The sequence below is a fragment of the Molossus molossus genome, unplaced genomic scaffold, assembly GCF_014108415.1.
Source record: "Molossus molossus isolate mMolMol1 unplaced genomic scaffold, mMolMol1.p scaffold_m16_p_7, whole genome shotgun sequence".
Taxonomy (NCBI): domain Eukaryota; kingdom Metazoa; phylum Chordata; class Mammalia; order Chiroptera; family Molossidae; genus Molossus; species Molossus molossus.
In genome coordinates this window covers 93,501,847-93,521,191 of record NW_023425401.1, presented here as the reverse complement: position 1 = coordinate 93,521,191, position 19,345 = coordinate 93,501,847, and the positions used below count along the sequence as shown (strand labels likewise).

General features: G+C 41.2%; 1 protein-coding gene across 1 annotated transcript in view; it reads left to right on the top strand.

Annotated features, from left to right (window-relative positions):
- The window catches only part of CEP41 (centrosomal protein 41), a 39,876-nt gene extending 29,334 nt beyond the window's left edge, over positions 1–10,542 (top strand). Inside the window, exons 6-11 of the mRNA XM_036246861.1 lie at positions 3,718–3,862; positions 5,989–6,140; positions 6,547–6,614; positions 7,889–8,003; positions 8,563–8,778; positions 9,390–10,542. Of these exons, the coding sequence (XP_036102754.1) occupies positions 3,718–3,862; positions 5,989–6,140; positions 6,547–6,614; positions 7,889–8,003; positions 8,563–8,778; positions 9,390–9,538 (845 nt within the window). The 3' untranslated portion in view covers positions 9,539–10,542. The remainder of the gene's footprint in view (positions 1–3,717; positions 3,863–5,988; positions 6,141–6,546; positions 6,615–7,888; positions 8,004–8,562; positions 8,779–9,389) is intronic.
- Positions 10,543–19,345: the final 8,803 nt, after the last annotated feature.

Genomic DNA, 19,345 nt, shown 5'->3' with positions numbered 1-19,345 from the left:
TATAGTTTTATATATATATATATGTAAAAATATATATATATGTATAATGAGAGAGAGAGAGTGACAGAGAAGAAAATTAAAATAACTAATAATCCCTGTTAATATTTTGGTCTATTTTCCCCTAACTCCCACCCAAATCCATACTCTTTGTATATAGTTTTGTACTATGCTGTTTTCAATTAACATTTTACCATGCATACTTTCCTGTGTCATTAAATAGACATCCAAAGCTTCAGTGTAAAGGTCATGTGGTCATATACTGTCTTATCCATTGGACATACCATAATTTATTTAATCATTCTCCTATTGCTGGGACACTACAGTTTTTCTCATTTTTCACTTTTATAAAATAAGGCTGCAATGTAAATACATGAGTGTTTGTGTGGTTCTGATTATTTCCTGAAGATAAATCGCTATAGATGGACAAAGTGTAGATAGATCCCTTTTGAGACTCTCAGTGCTGATTCCATGATCTCTTGAATGGTTCTGTCCCTCTGCATTCCCACCGAGTGAATGGGAAGACATGTTTCTCCCCATCCGAGCCAATGCTGAATAATTATCATTTTTGTAAATATTTGCCAATTTGATAGATGAAGAATGGAATATAATGGTTTTATTTTGAAGGTCTCTGACAGTGAGAGTGAGGGGTGTGTGTGTGTGTGTGTGTTTATTGGTCATACGTATTTCTTCTTTTGAGGATATAACAGTCCCATTTTTTTCTAATGGAATGCTCATCTTTTACTTATTGATTTATGAAAGCGCTATATAAGTATATTTTTTTACTTTGGAAATCAATACAGCCTTGGAAACAAATGAGAAAATTTTTTACTTAATGATGTGGAACAATTTCCAAGCTGTATTATTAAGTAAAAATAAAACAACAAAACAAAAACCAAAGTGTAGAGCAGTATGAATATCATTTTCCTGGACATGTAAATAGGAGAGGAAATAAAATATATGCAAAAGTAGGTAGTTGTTTTATTTCTGGATGGAGACATGAATATGTGAAGCTGGTTCCCTTGGGGGAGGAGGCTGAGGGCCATAGGTCTGGAATTGAATAAGGCTTCCTTTCCACATTAATTTATCTTGTCTGCATTTTTACCTTGTACACATGATCCTTTTATCAATTAAAGAGCTAGTTAATTTTTTTTAAAACTCTGCAAATTAATGATATTAACCCTTTTTCATCCATTTATGTTATAGGTATTTTTTCCAAATTTGCTTTTCACTTTTAATTTTCTTTGTGTTGTTTTTTGACATACATGAAGTTTGCATTTTTACATGATTAAATCTATCAGCCTTTCATGTTTTATTTTGTATTATTGTTCTAGACTCATAAATTCCAAAATAAGATAAGTTATTCACTTATTTTCTTCTGGTAGTTTGTTGTTGTTGTTGTTGTTTTTAAATATCAATCCATCTGTTATATATTTTGGTATATGATGTGAGGGAGGGGTTATCAAAATTTAATTTTTCTAGATAGTTGACAGATGAGTCCAGCAGCACTTATTTAGTAGTTCTCCCTTTATCAATTGATCTGTGATGCCACCTTGAACAAATATTAGCTTTTTATAATATTCTAGGATTCATTTCTGTGTTCTCCATTGTATTCTATTATTCTGGTTGCAGTTCAGCATTGCTTTGATCATTTACCTTGTCAATATATGTTACTATTTGATGAGTCAAGTTCTCCAAATTTATATATATGTGTGTTTGTTTTTCTCTTCTTATAGTTAAAATCCTTTTAAACTTTTTAAAAATTCCATTGGTATTTGTATTAAGGCTAAAAATTAAATCTGAAAAAGATTAACTAAAAGTTAAATGATGGAATATTCAATGTATTCCAGTCAGGAATATTCAATGTATGTCATTCTTTTAATTCAGGTCTTTAATGTCCCTAAGTAAAATTTTTATAAGACCTATAAAGATCTTAAACGTTTTTGCAGGACCTTTACATTTCTTAATAGGTGTATTTTCCAGGAGAGTATATTGTATATCTGTAATTGTTACTGTAAATGAGATATTCATATTATTTTCTAATTGGTAAATAGGAAAAATGTTTTGTTTGTTAGTATTTATTTATTTTTATCTAACCACATATTTATTTTTCTTATTTTTATAGGATTCTTTTGAAGTTTCTCAGTATATTATATCATATCCAAATTTAGACCTCATTTCTATTTCTTCTCTAATTATACTGGTTAGAACAGCAAATTCTCAAACCTTTGGTATCAGTCTCCCTCCACACTACAAAAATTATTGAGTACCTCAAAGAGTTTTGGTTTATGTAAGTTATACCTATTAATATTTTTAGGGTATGAAAATTTTAAACTGAGAATGTAAAAATATTTACTTATTATTTCACTTAAAAATAACAATACCAAACCCATTACAAACATAAATAACATATTTTTATGCAAAATAGCTATATTTCTAAAACAAACAAATTGCTGAGAATGGAATTGTTTTACTCTTTTGTAAATCTCATTAATGTCTGATTTAGTAGAAGACAGCTGATTCTCCTGTCTTCCGTATTCAGTGTGCTGCAATATGCTGTTTGGGTTGAAGCATGTGAGGAAAATCTGGCCTCATGCAGACTTGTAGTTGTAAAAGGGTGGAGTGTTTTAATAGCCCTTTCTGTTATTGTGGATATGTTCCTTTGATACGACACCAAAATGATAACTGACTAAAGATTAATTGTAAGCGGAATTTGAAATCATATTAATGAAGTTTTCCTCCTCTGTTACATTAAAACTCATCGGTCTGTCCTGAGCTTTGAACGACTCTTTTATCCATGTGTGATTTTATAACATCATGCCTTGGTCATGTGAAAATTATTGGCTCACTGAGTTATGAAGATCTTCCAAATGTTGACAAATTTCATTACACAGTATTTTAAAAATCATATTTATCAATCTCACTGCCTCTCTTATCAGAAAAGGCATTAAGTATGGGGAAATAGTCAAGCTCCTGATGGCACATAGTTTCCAAAAGTAAGATTTTTATTCCAAATGTAATCACTGCAACAAATACCATCAGCTGTTTTCCTGGAAATGATAAGTTCACTTTTCACTGAGATTATTTTTTTGGAAAATGTTTGCTGAATGCACAAGACTAAGTAACCATAGTTTTTCTTCCAAGTAAAAATGGTGTTCGTGGCAAAAGCAGCAGTTAACACACTGATGCTTTTCCTTGAGACAATCCTGGTACTTGGGTATGCAGAAACGGGTATGCACTTCCCCGTTTCATCACACAGAATATTAAAAAGGTGTGTGAGTAAGGGTAAGATTTAATAAAATCATTAATTATCACTGCATCATCAGGGACGCTTTTTAGTGAGCCTGCGGGTTGCTGAAAATAGAATGATTGGTAATAAAACTGCACGCCACTCCCCTGGCATTCTGTCTGCTAAGGCACTGGCAGTTCTGCCCCCATCTCATCTGCACCATCAGGGCCAATATCAGCACAGTAAAAAATATAAACAACTTCTCAGCAGTATTATAAAAATAGTTTTTACCTTGTAGGTCCCCTGAACAGGCCTTGGGGACTCTTGGGGTCCACAGACGACATCTTGAGAACCTATACAGTAGAATTGATAGAACAGTTTAAGTAAGGTGATGGAGTTCCTTTTCTTGACCTAATTTCAATGGCACTGCCTGACAAGTAAATGCAAATTCTACAGTTAAATATACTTATATCTTCATTTGCAAATTTTAGACAATGATTCTGCGACTTCAGACCCTGATGCTGAAGGCACTGCCAGGACCAATGGGAAGGGGAGCCCCAGTGAGCAGTCGCCGAGCCCTGTCCAGTTCATCAACAGCGTGGGAGCAGGGGACTCCAGTCGCTCGACGCTCCAAAGGTACTCGGACCCGATCCGGGCTTTCACTGCCTCTTACCTTCGTATCAGTCTAGAGACCAATTTCAGTGACTCAATTACCTTCGAAACAGACTGGCAATCCCACATTGTCACCCAGCCTTCTCCTTTCTCTTTATGTACATGCCACCTCCTGAATCTTCACAGCTCTCTCGTCTCGGTTAAGACTGTACTGATAGAGCAGTCATTTTCACACCTCACCTCCACCTTCTCGGCCTTCCTGTGCACGTTCACTGCTAGCACCTAGCTTGACAGCTACTGTCTTTTGACTCAGAGAGCATGATTGTCCCCACCTTTTCTGTCTGCTGCAGCTTGTAGTCACCCTGACTAGACTCAGAAGAACAGAGGGCCGCACACAGTGCTCTGACATTAAGCAGGTGCAAAGAAGAGTGAGAGCAGCCCTTGGTGTGGGTTGTCAGGCTGCACGAGGCCGGTCCTTACTCCGCACACTGCGACGCAACACTTTCTCACAAATACTAACTGTCGATTATAAACCAGTGCCGATTTTCAGTACATACCCATCCCTTCTGCTGGTAAAACAGTTCAACTAGTGAACGGATCGCTATCGTCTATACCACTGTTATTATTTTTATAACTACTTTTGTGCAAGGACTCTAAAATTGCATTCAAAACAAGATAGACTGCCCTGGCCGGTTCGCTGAGTGGTTAGAGTGTCAGCCTGCAGACCAGAGAGTCCCAGGTTTGGTTCCCTCTGCGGGCATGCACCTCGGTTGCTGTTTGTCCCTGGCCCGGTTGGGGTTGTGTGGGTGGTAGCCACTCGATGTGTCTCTCTCACATCGATGTTTCTCTCTCTCCCTCCCTCTCTATCTGAAGATAAATGCAAAAATGTCCTCAGGTGAGGATAAAATTAATTAATTAATTTAAAAAAAAGACCAACGAAACTTCATTGAGGGTAGAGTTTCTTTCCCTTTGGTTCAACAAAATATGCACTGCGTGGCATATAGTGATAACGTGCATCAGATTTAAATGCAGAATTTGATTTGCTGTGATGGGAGAGGAACTGTACAACATGCCAGTCTGTGGTTTGGCGTATAAGTCTTCGTATTTGCCTAGGAAAGAAGTCTTCTAATAGAGACATTTTACTACTTGCCATTTTGTTCATAACACCTACTCTTCTTATTCCTTTGATCATGTTTGAACCATATTTTGCCTATAATATTACTATGGTGACCAATTTTAGTGATTTTATGACCTTAGAAATAGAACCATCAGTGGTGAACGCCCTCATTTTAATCCTAGCTTTTCCTGTGTCTGATTATATGAGTATCACCAAATCGAAAAGCCTCTTCAACCCTGGCCAGTTTGGCTCAGCAGTTAGAGCCTCGGCCTGCAGACCAAAATAGTCAAGGGTTTGATTCCCGGTCAAGGGCATGTACCTTGGTTTCAGATTCGATCCCCAGCCATAGTCAGGGCCATGCGAGAGGCAGCCTATTGATGTGTCTCTCTCACATCAATGTTTCTCTCTCTCTCCCCACCCCCACTCTACCAAAAAAAAAACAATGGAAAAAATTTTAAATAAAAGCCTCTTCAACCTCAACATTGTAACCTATAAAATGAGAGTAAGTACAGATAACTACTGAAAACATTAAGGTTCAAAATCCATACTGGATAGGTCACTGTATAAATAAATTAAAACACTGTTGTTATTTTATATTGCATATAATACACGTAGAAACACCTTCATTTTTCCCGTCCTGTCAACCTTATTCTTTCCCTTTTTGCTCTGCTTTCTTATGCCCTTCAAAATTCCACTGGATTCATTATTCGCCTTTCTTTCTTTCCCTGCATGCTGCCCTTGTTGCTGGAGGCAGCATGCACCCTACATTTCTACCCCCTCAGTCATGCTAATGACCTAACACATTGTCTGAAGGTAAGTATAGACCTGTGGATCCTCTCCTTGGGGTCCAGTGAGATAGAGTAGGAATCCATAGGATCTTGTATTCAGAGGCAGAACTGAGACACTAGATCCGTTTTTCTTTGAAGGTCTTTTGAAAAGACACTGAACGCTCTCGCTATTCTGAAGAAACACGTTTGACCTTTAAGCCATCAGGCCCTGACTGGTTTCTGCTGACCTACTTTTCCACTTGCAGCGTCATCAGTGGTGTTGGGGAACTGGATCTAGACAAAGGGCTAGTGAAGAAAGCGGAGCCCAACACCAAAGACAAACCTTATCCTGACTGCCCCTTCCTGCTGCTAGATGTGCGCGATAGAGATTCTTACCAGCAGTGCCACATTGTTGGAGGTAAGAGAGGCGGCTTTATAGTGTCTCACGCCCAGGAACACAGCCCCTTCTTGCATCCTGGCCTCCTGGACCACATCCCACGGTCAGTAGTTAAGGAACCATATGTTAGCCTGATCCATTGTGGGAACCTGTGAGTTGGCTTTACCATAGTGATCTGAGACAGTCTGGTGATACCCTCAGATGGCTCAGGGGCCCAGTGCTAACTGTCAAAAACACGCAAGTGAAGCTTTATATTATTATTTATAGTGTCCTGTTTCTTTTCTTGCACAAAAGTATTTAGGTTTATGCCTTGTTGATTTTGAAAATGTATTTCTTTTAACTCTTAGTTAGACTTTAAACCAACCAGGGAGTGGCACCAAGTTATACTAAGTGAACTACAAACTTCCTAATTGTCCTTTCTTTGCAGCCTACAGTTACCCAATTGCAACTCTGTCTAGAACAATGAACCCTTATTCAAATGATATTCTTGAATATGTATCCTTTGTTGCGTTTTAAGGAGTTGGGTGATGATGAGGATCGTAAGAATCAAACTTATGAATCATGATCCTAGTAGGAAAACTCTGTGAAGGACTTTTAATACTACACTTGATCTTAGCCAACAGGCTGAGAAGCAGTGTGTGAAGGACTTTCTATAATGACTAGCTTTCTTAGCTTACTTTAGAATTTGGACTCTTAGCTGTTACTGAGTATGCTGACTATGATGGCAGATGCTTCCAAGACATAATGCACTGGGCCAAAGAACATCAGGTTAAAGGTTAGGATCCATTAAGTTAGTCCTGCCCTGGTCAGTGTGGCTTACTTGGTTGGGCATCATCCCATGCACCAGAAGGTACCTGTGGGGGTGCAGGAGGCAGCTGATCAATGTTTCACTCTCACATTAATGTTTCTCTCTCTCTCCCGCTCACTTCCTTTCTCTATAAAAATCAATTTTAAAATCTTTTTTTTAAAAAGTTAATCCTAAGACTTTTTCCTCCAGGAAGCTTTCCAAAGTGAAACTTACACAGTCAATTTTCTTCTTAAAATTTTAAATTTTTTTGCTCATAAAAATCACACAGGTAGAAAATAATTTAAATACTGAAATATGTGAGAAAGATAATTGAAATCTTTGATAATCACCCATTTGAACAACTCATTACTATTTTGTATATTTTATTCCAAACTGTCTTCTATGTGTGTTTTAACAAAATAGAAAGCATACTGTATATATAATTTAGTATCTCACTTTTCCCCACTTGATATACAGTGTATTTGTTACACTAACATACACTTTATAAATTCCATTTTTGATGCAGTGTGAATTTCTTCAGATTTACTGTAGTTTACCAAACTTTTCCTCTCTATTGTACTTTTATTCTCTCTTTTTTTTTTTACTGTTATAAACAAGGCTACATTAGAACATATTGAACATAAAAGTTTTTCTATTTCTTTGCCTGTAGAATGGAGCTTGTAATACTTACTTTCCAGGGTTGTGATGATAACAGAACTAAAAGGTTATGTATAGCATAACTAGTGCTGTCTTGGACCATGGTCATATTAGTTTATAAAAAAACAAACAAACCCAGTTCATGTGGTTTTTGTGACAGGAAGAAATCCAGTAACTGCTGGTGTGATGGTTAAAGAGAGGGGTCATTCTACGCTCCCCTGAACTGAGGAAGGTGAACTTTGCCAGTTTTTTATTCCTTGGAGGTTTCTTATAGCCCAGGAGCATTAACTCAGTGTGGTCAAACCTTAACTCGTCTAACTCTTAGAAAAATGCCCACGGCAAGATCATCATTCTGTACGACGACGATGAGAGGCTGGCCAGCCAGGCGGCCACCACCATGTGCGAGCGGGGATTTGAAAACCTCTTCATGCTTTCAGGAGGTGAGCAGGGCTGTTTTCTGCTTAGGACGTAAAAGCCTGGTATTTGGACTCACAATCCTTCAACCCCACTTCATCACTTTCTCCTCGGAGGGGTCGGAATGTAGTGAAGGCATACCTCGGAGATATTGCCCACCACCACAGCGAAGCAAGCATTGCAGTAAAGTGAGTCTGCTCTGTGAGTGCCGTGCAGTGTGGTGCAATAAAACAAGGGCAGCCTGTGTTCTGGAGAGGAAGCCATGCCGGCCGACAGGAGGCAGGAGTTCTGTGGAACCTCCGTTACCTTTATCAGCACGTTTTACATTCCTGAACTACTGACATGCATCAGGTCTGCAAGAAAGCCTTGAGCTAAAGACTCAAGCAAAAGGCTTTCTGGTGGAATTCTCAGAATCCCACATCACAAGTGACATTTTCTTAATGGTGACGCAGTTAAGAGAGATGTCACGTCCTTGTGTTGGCCTCGACTTGGAGACCAAAGATTAGGAGACATGCAGGCTCCTTTTCAGGTTTGGATTGGTCTCACAATGTTAATGCTGCTTTTTCTATGATCTTCCACACCTAGGTCTCAAAGTCTTAGCTCAGAAGTTCCCAGAAGGCCTGATTACGGGTTCCCTGCCAGCGTCTTGCCAGCAAGCCCTTCCTCCTGGTTCTGCCCGGAAACGATCCAGCCCCAAAGTGCCACCCCTGCCAGCTGAGAATAAGTGGAGATTTACCCCAGAAGATCTAAAAAAGATAGAATATTACCTGGAAGAGGATCAGGGTCCTGCAGACAATCCCAGTAAGATATTTGACCTTTAGAGATAATGTTTTCTGTAGAGCTTGAGATTTGTGATCTCTTATAACATATTCAGAGTCTTAGAATATTTGGGAGGGGGTGCAAGTGGAGGTGATCCTCGATTGTGGCGAGAATCAGGCATTGTGCAGACATAGAAAAGAAGAGAATTTGCCAAAGTGTGTATCTCAGGCCGAGCTGAGGCTAAGCTAAGGCATTCGGATTCCTTCCTGGAAAGTTTCCATTTCCTTCTGTTGCTTCTAGGCACATATAAACCACTTCTGACCTTTCCTTTGCATACTACTTCCTCTTCTGTCCTCTAGTCTCTGTTGCCCCCTTGTCTACCAGGAAGGAAGGTCGGACAGGCCAGGTTGGCTGGGAACAGTGGAGAGGAAGAAAGAAAAGCTATCTGGGTTTCCTTTCATCCTGCCCTTTCCCCACCTTTAAGTTGATCTCAAGTATAAACAGTAGGTTTTAGCCTTAAGTAAATGCTGAATAGGACTTTATTAGCTTAAAAATGGTTGTAGCATAAGGCTTCATTAGCTTAAAAGTGTACTTGGCAGATTGTCCCTGGGATCATTTTTGCAGCTCTGCTCCCTGCTCCCTTGCTCCCTCAGGCCGGCTGAGTCAAGCCAATGCCTCCGGAAGAGACTCCAAGGTTCCAGGCATCCGCAGCGGTCAGAACCTGCCCACCGGGGGCCCTGCCGGCCACCCAAACCCCCGCGCGCAAGGCAGCGGACACCTGCAAGGCAAACCATGGAAGTAAAGACTTAGTCTGTCTTAGTCAAATAAATGTTTCTCTCCTTCCGGAACCCCTGAGCAGTTCCCCAGTTGGTCATTTTCGGCAACTGCTGCAGAGGAAAGACCACGACGTGCGTGATAGGCCCCCTTCCCTCTTCCTGTTTCCAGCCCCTCTCCCACGTCCGCTTCGGGAAGGCTCTGTACACAAACCAGAGGCAGAAAGGCTCCAGTGTCCTCTTATTGTCTCCAAGATGTTTACGTCTCTGAAACTGAGTAGGGAAAAAGAGCTCATTTGGGGAGGGGAGAGGGGCTTTAATGTTTTTAATAAGGTCCAGCTTGTTTTGGTCTGTATCCTGTTGTTTTGTAAGTACTTTGATCACATCTGGTGTGTTCTTCCCAGCCAGTTCTTTTTCACTCACGTTCTTGGTGTCGCGAAGGTTCTCCAGGTAGGCTTTGCGGCCTGAGAAGCTGGCCCTGGGGGTGCGGGTGATTCTTCGCGTTCAGCCTCCCCAGAGCCCCCCAGGTGTGGGCCCACCAGCCACGGTGCTCTTCCCGGCCCACGAAACAGGCTCTGTCGTGAGTTTGGAGGCTGGTACCTGCGAGCATCACTCAGTTTTAAGATGCAGTAGAGCAGCTCTCACACCTCCTGAGTGGCCTCCTCCCAGATGTTTCCTGGAGCCAGCACCGGTGATGACATGTGCTCAGCTGCCTTCCACGGGGCACGGCCCTCCCACAGCTCCGTCCACACACAGTGCCGTGGAGAACCACCAGGCCCCCGGAGCTGTCCCTCGTCAGTGTGTCAGTTATGAATTTCCATGACCCAGCCCTGGTCCACCCACCTTAGATGGGTAGAGATTATGGTCACTTGAAAACATCAGCTTCGGGTGGGCCACTGAGGGCACACAGGTGAGGACGACTCCATGGTCCTTTGTCAGAGCTGACAGCTCCTTAAGCCCTTGCTTGAAATACAGTATTAGTCTAATTGAGTAATTAGTGCAATTTCCTACTTACTTTTCATTCTCATGACTGAGCTGTGATTAGGAGGTTGTGATTATAGATTCTGGTTGGGCCAGAATTTTGAATCAGCATTAATTGAATTGCTAGATGACTGACATTCATTCCATTTAATTGGGGGAACAAAAGACCTCAGGTAAGGATGAGGAACTCTGAAATCATCAGGAAAAGGAAAAGAGCCTTGTTAATTTTTATGGTCTGTGATCTGTAGCTATGATAAGGAACTGAGGAATAAATTGTGCTCTTTGTCATGGCAACCAGCTTCTGAAAAGCCAACTGAAAATTGCCTATCCTTAGGTGGTTACTGCTGCTGGGTAAGATTTGCCTTCACGGTACTATTTTCTCGCCATCCAAAAAAAAGGTACCACAGTATTTCTAGCATGGGGGCTTATGTTTGTAAGAGAAGTAAAGGTAATAATAGCTCATAGAGACATATGGAAAAATAACTTTCAGATTCAACCCAGCTCTCTTTTAGTGTGTTTATTCCTCTCTACTTGATTTCCAAAGTACAACATTTTCCAATGCTTTAGAAATCAAACAAACCAGCGACATTGTTCAGATGTCAAGCCGTGCCCAATTTTCCACAAGATTCAAGAATCTTGTCTAAAATTCAGCCAACGTACACATAGCTTTAATGAGGAGCCTGTCATGTTTCCCCACAAATTTATTGCCTGAGAACTTAGTTCAGCCTTTTGCTAATGCCAAAATGCTCTGGCTTTTTATTTTCTTTACAACATAAATTTTTTTTAATGCAAATTTTTCCACACTCAACTTTCCCCTAGCGTGGACAAGATTTTCAGCCATTTTTGACACCTATACATTTTTAAGAGGAAAAAAAAAATGTTTTCTCTGTAACAAAGCTCTGGTTATGCCATTTTAAAGTTGACTAGTCAGGAGTTTAGATTTCCCCTCTCCATCCTATTTTGAGAGTAAATGCTAGTTCCCCTTTCTTCGTATTCTGCATCCCCATCTCCAAACAACACTCGAGTGTTGGAAACTACTATATATATGTGGAAAGTCAGGTTAGCCAAACCTACTAGAATTGTGCATTTAGCTGAGCAGTCTGGCCAGTGGAGTGTATTTATATATCTTTCTCCATAGTGCTTTGCCCTGTTGGGAAGGATTTTAAATAACTACTCCTGAAAGACCTGTTCTGGTTCTGCACTTTGGGTGTTAAATGTCACTCTCAGAGTTTTTACATGCTCAAAGTATTGCTTTGGATTTTTGACTTGACTCATTTCTTCATTAGATTAACTGGCATGTATTATATGATCGGTGATACTTTGTGCAATTATGAATGTTGAAGATTAAAATACATAGTTATTAATTTGTTGTTTGCTATTAATATGCTGAGATCTGCCAACATCTCTCTTCCTCTCTGGTGAGATTTGGGGGAGCCACATGAGAGTAGGGCGACTTGAAAGAGTACCTCTTTTTGCTGCATCTCCCAGGAAGGACTATATTCTTTGTATAAATAAATCAGGAATTCACTCCAGTTAGGGCAAGGGACCTTAGCTCTCTAGTCAGAAGGCCTGGGTTTTGTGCTCAGGCAGGGACTAATTGCCACCTTAAACACATTACAACAGGACTTTCTTGACAGTGTTTCAGGCGTTTAGGAGATGCCCTTGCTTTGAGATCCCCTATGGAAGGTGCTTTATCGATGTACAGCTTCAGCTCCATCTGCACAGCGGTGATGACCCAAGTCTACATACTGTGTTCAGTGTGCCGGTTTAAAGGATGCGTATTTAAGAAACGAAGGAGGGAAGGAAGGGAAGAGAAGGAAGCAAGAAGTGAGGTGGGAGGGAAAAGCTACATTACTCATTCAAAAACAAAGAGAGGAATCCGGGGCTGTAATAATGTCAGATTTAATCTATTGAAAGGTAAAGAATGATTCAAATGACCTTAAAGTCATTTTACTTTTTTACTTGGAGTGAAAAACCAGAACCAGCGCAATCATATTGGGCTTGGTGTGAATCAGAATCAAAAAGGAATAAGTAATGCTCATCAGTTGCTAAGGGACTTTTCCTATGGTGCTATTGAGACCAGACAAAAATTCGTAAGACTTTAGGCTGCTCACCAAGAACACAGAACAAAACAAAAACTTCTTTCCTCTAATTCCCTTCTGGAATATAAGTGAAATCAGAGTCCTGAACTAGGAAGAAATATGTAGGTAATTTTTCTTGTTTGGTTTTGGTTTCTGTCATGTTATATATGGGTTATAGATTCTGTCTTTTATGTTATCTGACTGTTTTAAGGGGGATAATTAATTTCTGTCCATCTGGATTTAAATCTATGACTCCCTTCTTGCTCTGCTCTGAAGATAATCATGAAGAACCTTTCTTTCCCCTGTTCCAGAATGTTCTGTGTCTTTAATGTGCCTGTATTTTCTTCATGAGTCTTTCCAAGATGTAACTCTCATAATACTTTTTATTTTTTTCAAAGAACATCAGAAACATGGATTCCAATTCATCAGTTTAATTGTGTGAGCATGATGACATGCTTACATGCGGTTCAATTACTTTTTTGATTAACAAATATATTTTCCCCATAAAAACAGTCAATAAGACATGCAGTGCTTGCAAAGTGTTCAGAATACACTTCACGAGTAAGATTTTCCCACAATTGTAGTAATTATTGAAATTGTCTATTGTGATGTTCTTAAAGTGGTACGCAGGTCAATTATGGCATAAAATATGTAACAGAAATTTCTCAGCATTGAATTCTGACAGAACAGGATTCAGTGCATGGTTTTATGTGTGTCTGCAAGACTGTGTTGGTCACGCCACCGTCCCCCAAGGTCTCACTCTGATGCTGATCCTCTTTGTTCTAAATGCAGAAGCAGATTCTTCTCACATGTGTAACATCCGGAGGCACTTGGTTAATGTCGGGCAAACAGAGGTTACTTATCAAATGCTGTTACATGGTGGGCTACATTTTTTTAGTTATTTGAAATTTTATTTGGACTATAAGCTCCTAGAGGGTGAAAATCACCATTTATACGACAGTGACCCTTAATAAGGGTGCGAGACTCAGTGAGCCGAGCGAGCGGAGACTGAGGGCTGGGATGTGATGCCGTCGCTGGCCTGCCCTCTGGACAGCGGGAAATCTCTCTCTGTTATCCCTGGTGCTGTGTCCTGTTTCCTAGGAGAGGCATTCACAACCTTGAGGTTTAGGTCACCCTCCGCAGGGGGCGCCCAGAGAGCTGTCGGGCGCACTGGCCCCTGGCTGTCCGCAGTCCCCAGGCCTGTTTCCACGGTCCTGTCAGGCTGGAGGCAGCCTTCAGCGGTCACCAAGGACGGGTCGCACACCATCCCCAGCTGAGAATGGGTTCCTTTTTCTCTTTTGTTTCAAATCTTGAAGATTCCCAGATAATACTAATAGCAAACGTTTATGGAATGCTTACTGTGTGTTCAGCAGCGTTTCCAGATTCTTAGTTTCGTGTTTTTTCTCATTGAATTCTCACAGCAGTCCTGTGAAGTAGGCTGTAATTTTCGGGTGAGGAGGCCAAGGGTCAAGTGGAAATTAAGCAACACGCCCTGAGTCACTGAGCTAGAAGCTGAGGAGTGGGGATCCAGCTTGAGAACTGTGGCTGCGGGGCAGGTTCTGTCAGTGGGGCGACGCCTGCGTTACCAGCGAAAATGGGCCTCCCTGGGCCGCTGGCCTCCCTCCCTGGGCCGCTGGCCTCCCTCCCTGGGCCGCTGGCCTCCCTCCCTGGGCCGCTGGCCTCCCTCCCTGGGCCGCTGGCCTTCCTCGGCACCTGAGATTCCACAGGACGCTTTCCGCCTCTGCCTGCACTGAAGGTGATGGAAATTCAGGGACCGGAGCATCTGCTCCTGGGACTGTGCGTTGCCACATTTCTGCTGTCGGTATCTGGGGACCGGTCTTGAAGACAGGTGTTCCAAGGTTGCTGGGGTTTGTTTTGTTTCTTAGTGAACTACTGAGGTGTCACTTAAGGAATGAGTTACAAACTTTTCATTAGATTGTAGGAAAAAAGTAGGCTGTTTTCCCGAGAGGTTGAACGATTCATTCAATAAACCATATTGATATGATTTGTGTCCAGTCTTTTCTCTCCTTTGTGGTGATGTTTCTGATTTAGGCCGAGACAGAAATTGTGTGAATTGGCTCGTGGCCTCGGGCCCGGGTGGGTGGAGCAGCACCGGCCCGCTGGGCCTCGTGGGTGTTAGCAGAGGTCTCGTTCCACTGCACTCCTCTGAAATGTGGCTCAGCACCACCGCTGTGGTTAAGCAGGAGGCTTGTAATTTTCTTCTTTTAGTTTGGCAAGAAACACTGGGCAGTCTCCGTCTCTGGGGTTGTTAGATGATACTCACAGTTTGAGTTCCCAATTTAATGCAGATCCTGAAAGCTTTGGGGAGGATTCCTTACCCTTCGACAGTTTTTCAGAGTTCACGGGTGCTCTGTGCTGTTTCTTCGGAGCTCTTCCGTCCTCTGGCCCTTTGGATGTTGTAGTTGGTCATATCAGTTTCCTGAAAGTAGCATCTGGGTCTTAGTGTGTTCACGGAACGGTGTTGCCGTTCTTAGAGTCCCCAGAACAAGGGTCTGTCTGCATCCTCAAATCCACCTCGTCCCACTCACCCTTGCAAAACAATTGCTGAGATGATGAATAGCCCTGCACTGGATGAGGGACCAGTGAGGTCATATCTGGATTGTATTCAATGACATTTCAATTTCAACTTCAGGCCAAAGCCAGAAAGCTAAACGTGCGTATCTGAGTGTTAATTCAGGAGACCACCCGAAGGGTTCTCATGGACCACCAGTGGCTCATAGGCCGTATATAGTGGGCCAAGAAAAAAGTGAAATGAGTTCATTGAAAACTAAGGATTTTTGAAAAGCCCTTGAGAATAGGCATAATCAGTTAGCATAGTCAGTTCCCCAGATTGCCAGGGGAACAATCTGAGCAGAAAAGGCTCTTGGGAATTTTCCTCCGAGCTACAGCAGAGTGCTTAGGGAATGGTCCCCAACTGGGGGACACGAGTAACCCCCTTCCCTGGGTAGAAACACTGCTGCTTCCAGCTCTAGCTAAAGTGTAAGTTTTTCCAAAGATAAGAAAGTTGCATTGTTCTGGGCAATTGATGGTGAAATCTGATTCCAGAGCAGAAGAAATGGCAAATTATAAAAAAGAATCTGGGCTCAAATTAAGATGGCTCTTTAGATGTTTAATGTTGATAATAAGTTGATACTAAATAACTTTACCCACAGGTTTTATGGTGTATTTTTAAGCAGCCTCCACTCGATTATTAACATTCATTGCAAGAAATCCAGAAAAGTATAGAGAGGAAAACCATCACCACTCCCCAGGGCAATCATAATTATTGTTGGGGAATGTATCCTTCTGGGCATAGTATTTGTGTGTGTGTAATATCTGTGTGTGTGTGTGTGTGTGTGTGTGTGTGTGTGTGTGTGAGAGACAAAAATGAGATTCATGCTCAACATACTATTTTGTAACCAACTTCTTTTTTTAACAACTGTGTTGAAGCACCAATCATCATAAAATTCACCCATTTTAAATATACAATTTAATGTTACCGTAAGTTTACAGAGCTGTGCAACCATCCACTACCCTATTTCAGAACATTTGTATGTCACGGCCCACCTCTACTTAGGATAGTGTGACCATTTTTCCATGTCAACACAGACCTCAATGGCTTCACAATACTCCATTGTATAAACCTGTCAGATCAGTATCAATATGGTATCTACTTAGGTTCTTTTCATTTAAATTTTTATTATTGCAACCATGTACATACATATTTTTGAACTTATCTGAATATTTTAATAAAATAAATTCTTCCAAGTGGACTTTCTGGGTCAAAGGGGCACTACATTGAAAATTTTTATGTACTTTGCCAAGTTGCCCTCCAGGAAGGTGTAAATTTATCCTCCCACCAGGAGGATATGACAGGTCTTATTTCTTCATACCCTTGTCGGTCTTTTTATTCTTTGTCAGTCTGATGGGAGAAAAATGATATATTTGTTTTTCTTTTGTGTATAAAAAGATTACTCAGAGGATCAGTATCTTTCATACATTTATTGGCTTTTTGTGTTTCTTCTTTAGGGAATTGCCTATTTTTCTTTTGAAATATTAGTCTATTTTTCGAATCCCTTTTACTTATAAGAGCTCATTCTCCCTCGAGGTTGTTAATACTTTTTTATATATTCTACAATACTTTCTAAAATGTTTGCTTCTTTTAGCTTTTGTGTTTTTATTTATAAAATAAATTTTTTATAAATTGTGCAGCTGGTGTGAGCATCTCCCATGACTGAGAGGTCCGGTTCGATTCCTGGTCAGGGCACATGCCTGGGTTGTGGGCTCGACCCCAGTAGTGGGCGTGTGGGAGGCAGCCGATCGATGTTTCTATCTCTCCCTTCCTCTCTCTCTAAAAGAATCAACCAATTTTTAAAAAAAAGAAATTTAAATAAAAATTTTCAGCACTAGATTTTAAAAAATATGTATCTGCAAACAAAATGTAATGCTCTTCCTGCACTGAAAGTACAAAAGAAAAGTATTAATGACGTCCATGTCTTCACTTAACAGGCAGTTATTAAGTGCCCACTATGTGCCAAATACTTGGCCAACCAATAGGGATTAAGTGTTCAAGAGAACAATGCAATCCTGCCCTCCTGGAATTTTCATTCTAGTGCTTCATTCCTTGTCTTTTCTGCTTTCTTGACTCTTACTTGCTCAGAGCCTTACTTTCTAAACTACAGCTTGGGAAATTCAAAATAACTTGGAAGCCTATAATATACAGATTATGAAATTCATGAGTTCATTAGTAAAAGCAGAGAACATTTAACAAATATATATTGGGCATTTGTATGTCAAGTACTATTGATGTTTTTGGAGATTGAATATCAAACAGTATTTCCTACTCTCAGAGAGTACAGTTTATTTTATTTTATTTTATCCCTACCTGAGTATATTTTTCTATTTATCTTCAGGTAGAGGTAGAGGTAGAGTTAGAGGAAGGGAGAGAGAGAGAGAGTGAAACATCTATGTGAGAGAGACACATCAATTGGTTGCCTCCTACAGGACCTTGACCAAGGCCGGGGATTGAACCTGCAACCTAGGTACATGCCCTTGACTGGGAATCGAACCCTTGACCCTTTAGTCCAAGGGCTGACGCTCTAAATCCTGAGCCAAACCAGCCAGGGCCATAGTTTATTTTAAATTAAGCAGTCTAACCTCTTGAAATCTACCTAATCCAGTTTGTTTAAATGATATTTCTTGCTAACAGTATTTTTTCACTTATCAATCTTTATTAAACAAAAAATAAGATCAGCTTTTTACTTGCCCAAATTGAACCATTAAAATTGGTTTCAGCTTATCTTTATAGATTGAAGGAAAATGTTTCCCAAAAGATAACTTAAGGAAGTGTTTTAAAATCTTTAGCTCATGTTTCTATAAAGACTGAAACACTATTTTACCTTGCCTTGTATAAGTTTATGTATATTGTATGTGTAGTCAGCCTGGTTCTTTTTGTTTTTTAGAATGTTTGGTAGCAAAATATATATATATATAAAAATTTAAAAACCTGCAAGATGAAAATTTCCCGAGGGTCCCTTAAAAAAAAAAAGAAAAGCATTTGACCTTCAGACCATTTTATGTGGGAAAGACAAGGCATATCTGTGGAGCTGCACGCATGGTGACATCCCAACCTGGCTGGTGTCGTGGTGGGATGGAAGAGGGTGCCCTTGCACCCCTCTCCTCTGTTTACGGAGCTGCCAATCCACCCCCACCCACTTCCCAGCGACGCCTATAGGAGTCCATCTTAGGGGTAGAAATTATGGCCACTTGAAAGCGTGGGCTTCACTTGGGATGTGGGAGCAGCTCCCCACTCTACAGTCACACCTTAAGAGATTTGGAAGCCCTGGCCAGTTTGGCTCAGCGGTGAGAGTGTCGGCCTGCGGACCAGAGAGACTCGGGTTCAGTTCCCGCTAAGGGCATGTACCTCGGTTGCAGTTTGTCTCTGGCCCCTATTGGGGTTGTGGGGGTGACGACCAGTCAATGTGTGTCTCTCACATCAATGTTTCTCTCCCCCACCCCTTCTTCTCTATCTGAATAGCAAATATGTCCTCAGGTGAGGATAAAAAAAAGAGAGATTTGGAAAAAACAATGTAGATTCTTGCTTTGAAAAAACTTGAGATATCCTATATATTGTTGTGCTAGCCACTGATGTGATATCACAGCCATCAGGATCACCACGCCAAGGGAGGGAAGGCAAATTCTAGGCTCTGTGGAGGGTATGACAAGGAGAGCCTCATGTTGGAGAAATTTCGCAAATGTTAAGGGGCGGAGGTGGGTGAGACAGGAGAGGGAGCAGAGACAGTGGACAGAAAGATTCCGGGAAGGATGCGCAAAAGTAAAGGAAACCATTTCAGTCCCTAACGGCAAAGTCTTCGTGATAAACTACAGTTCATAGACTGTCCCGGGCTCCATGTTCTTCATCTTCAGAAAATGATTCCATTTAACCTAATTGCTCTCCTCCAGTTTCATTCAGGAGCGGGAGACATATTTGCTTTGCCTGGCTGCAACCTCCATCTGGGGCAGCAGTGGCCACCCGATTATCCTATTCCATACTCAAAGTTATCGCTGTGGTAGATGAATGGGTCCCACCAGCTAGACTGTCGTAGGAGCGGAATTCCTCGCCACAGCGGGGTGCCAGGCATTTGGTTCGCAGCTGTGACTGCTGCTTGCTCCTAAGGTATGAACAAATCACCCCACTGACGAGCTGAGCTCAGGGTGGTCTAATTAAAACAGATGCCACTTGGATACAACTTCACAGGACCTTGGAATGCGGGG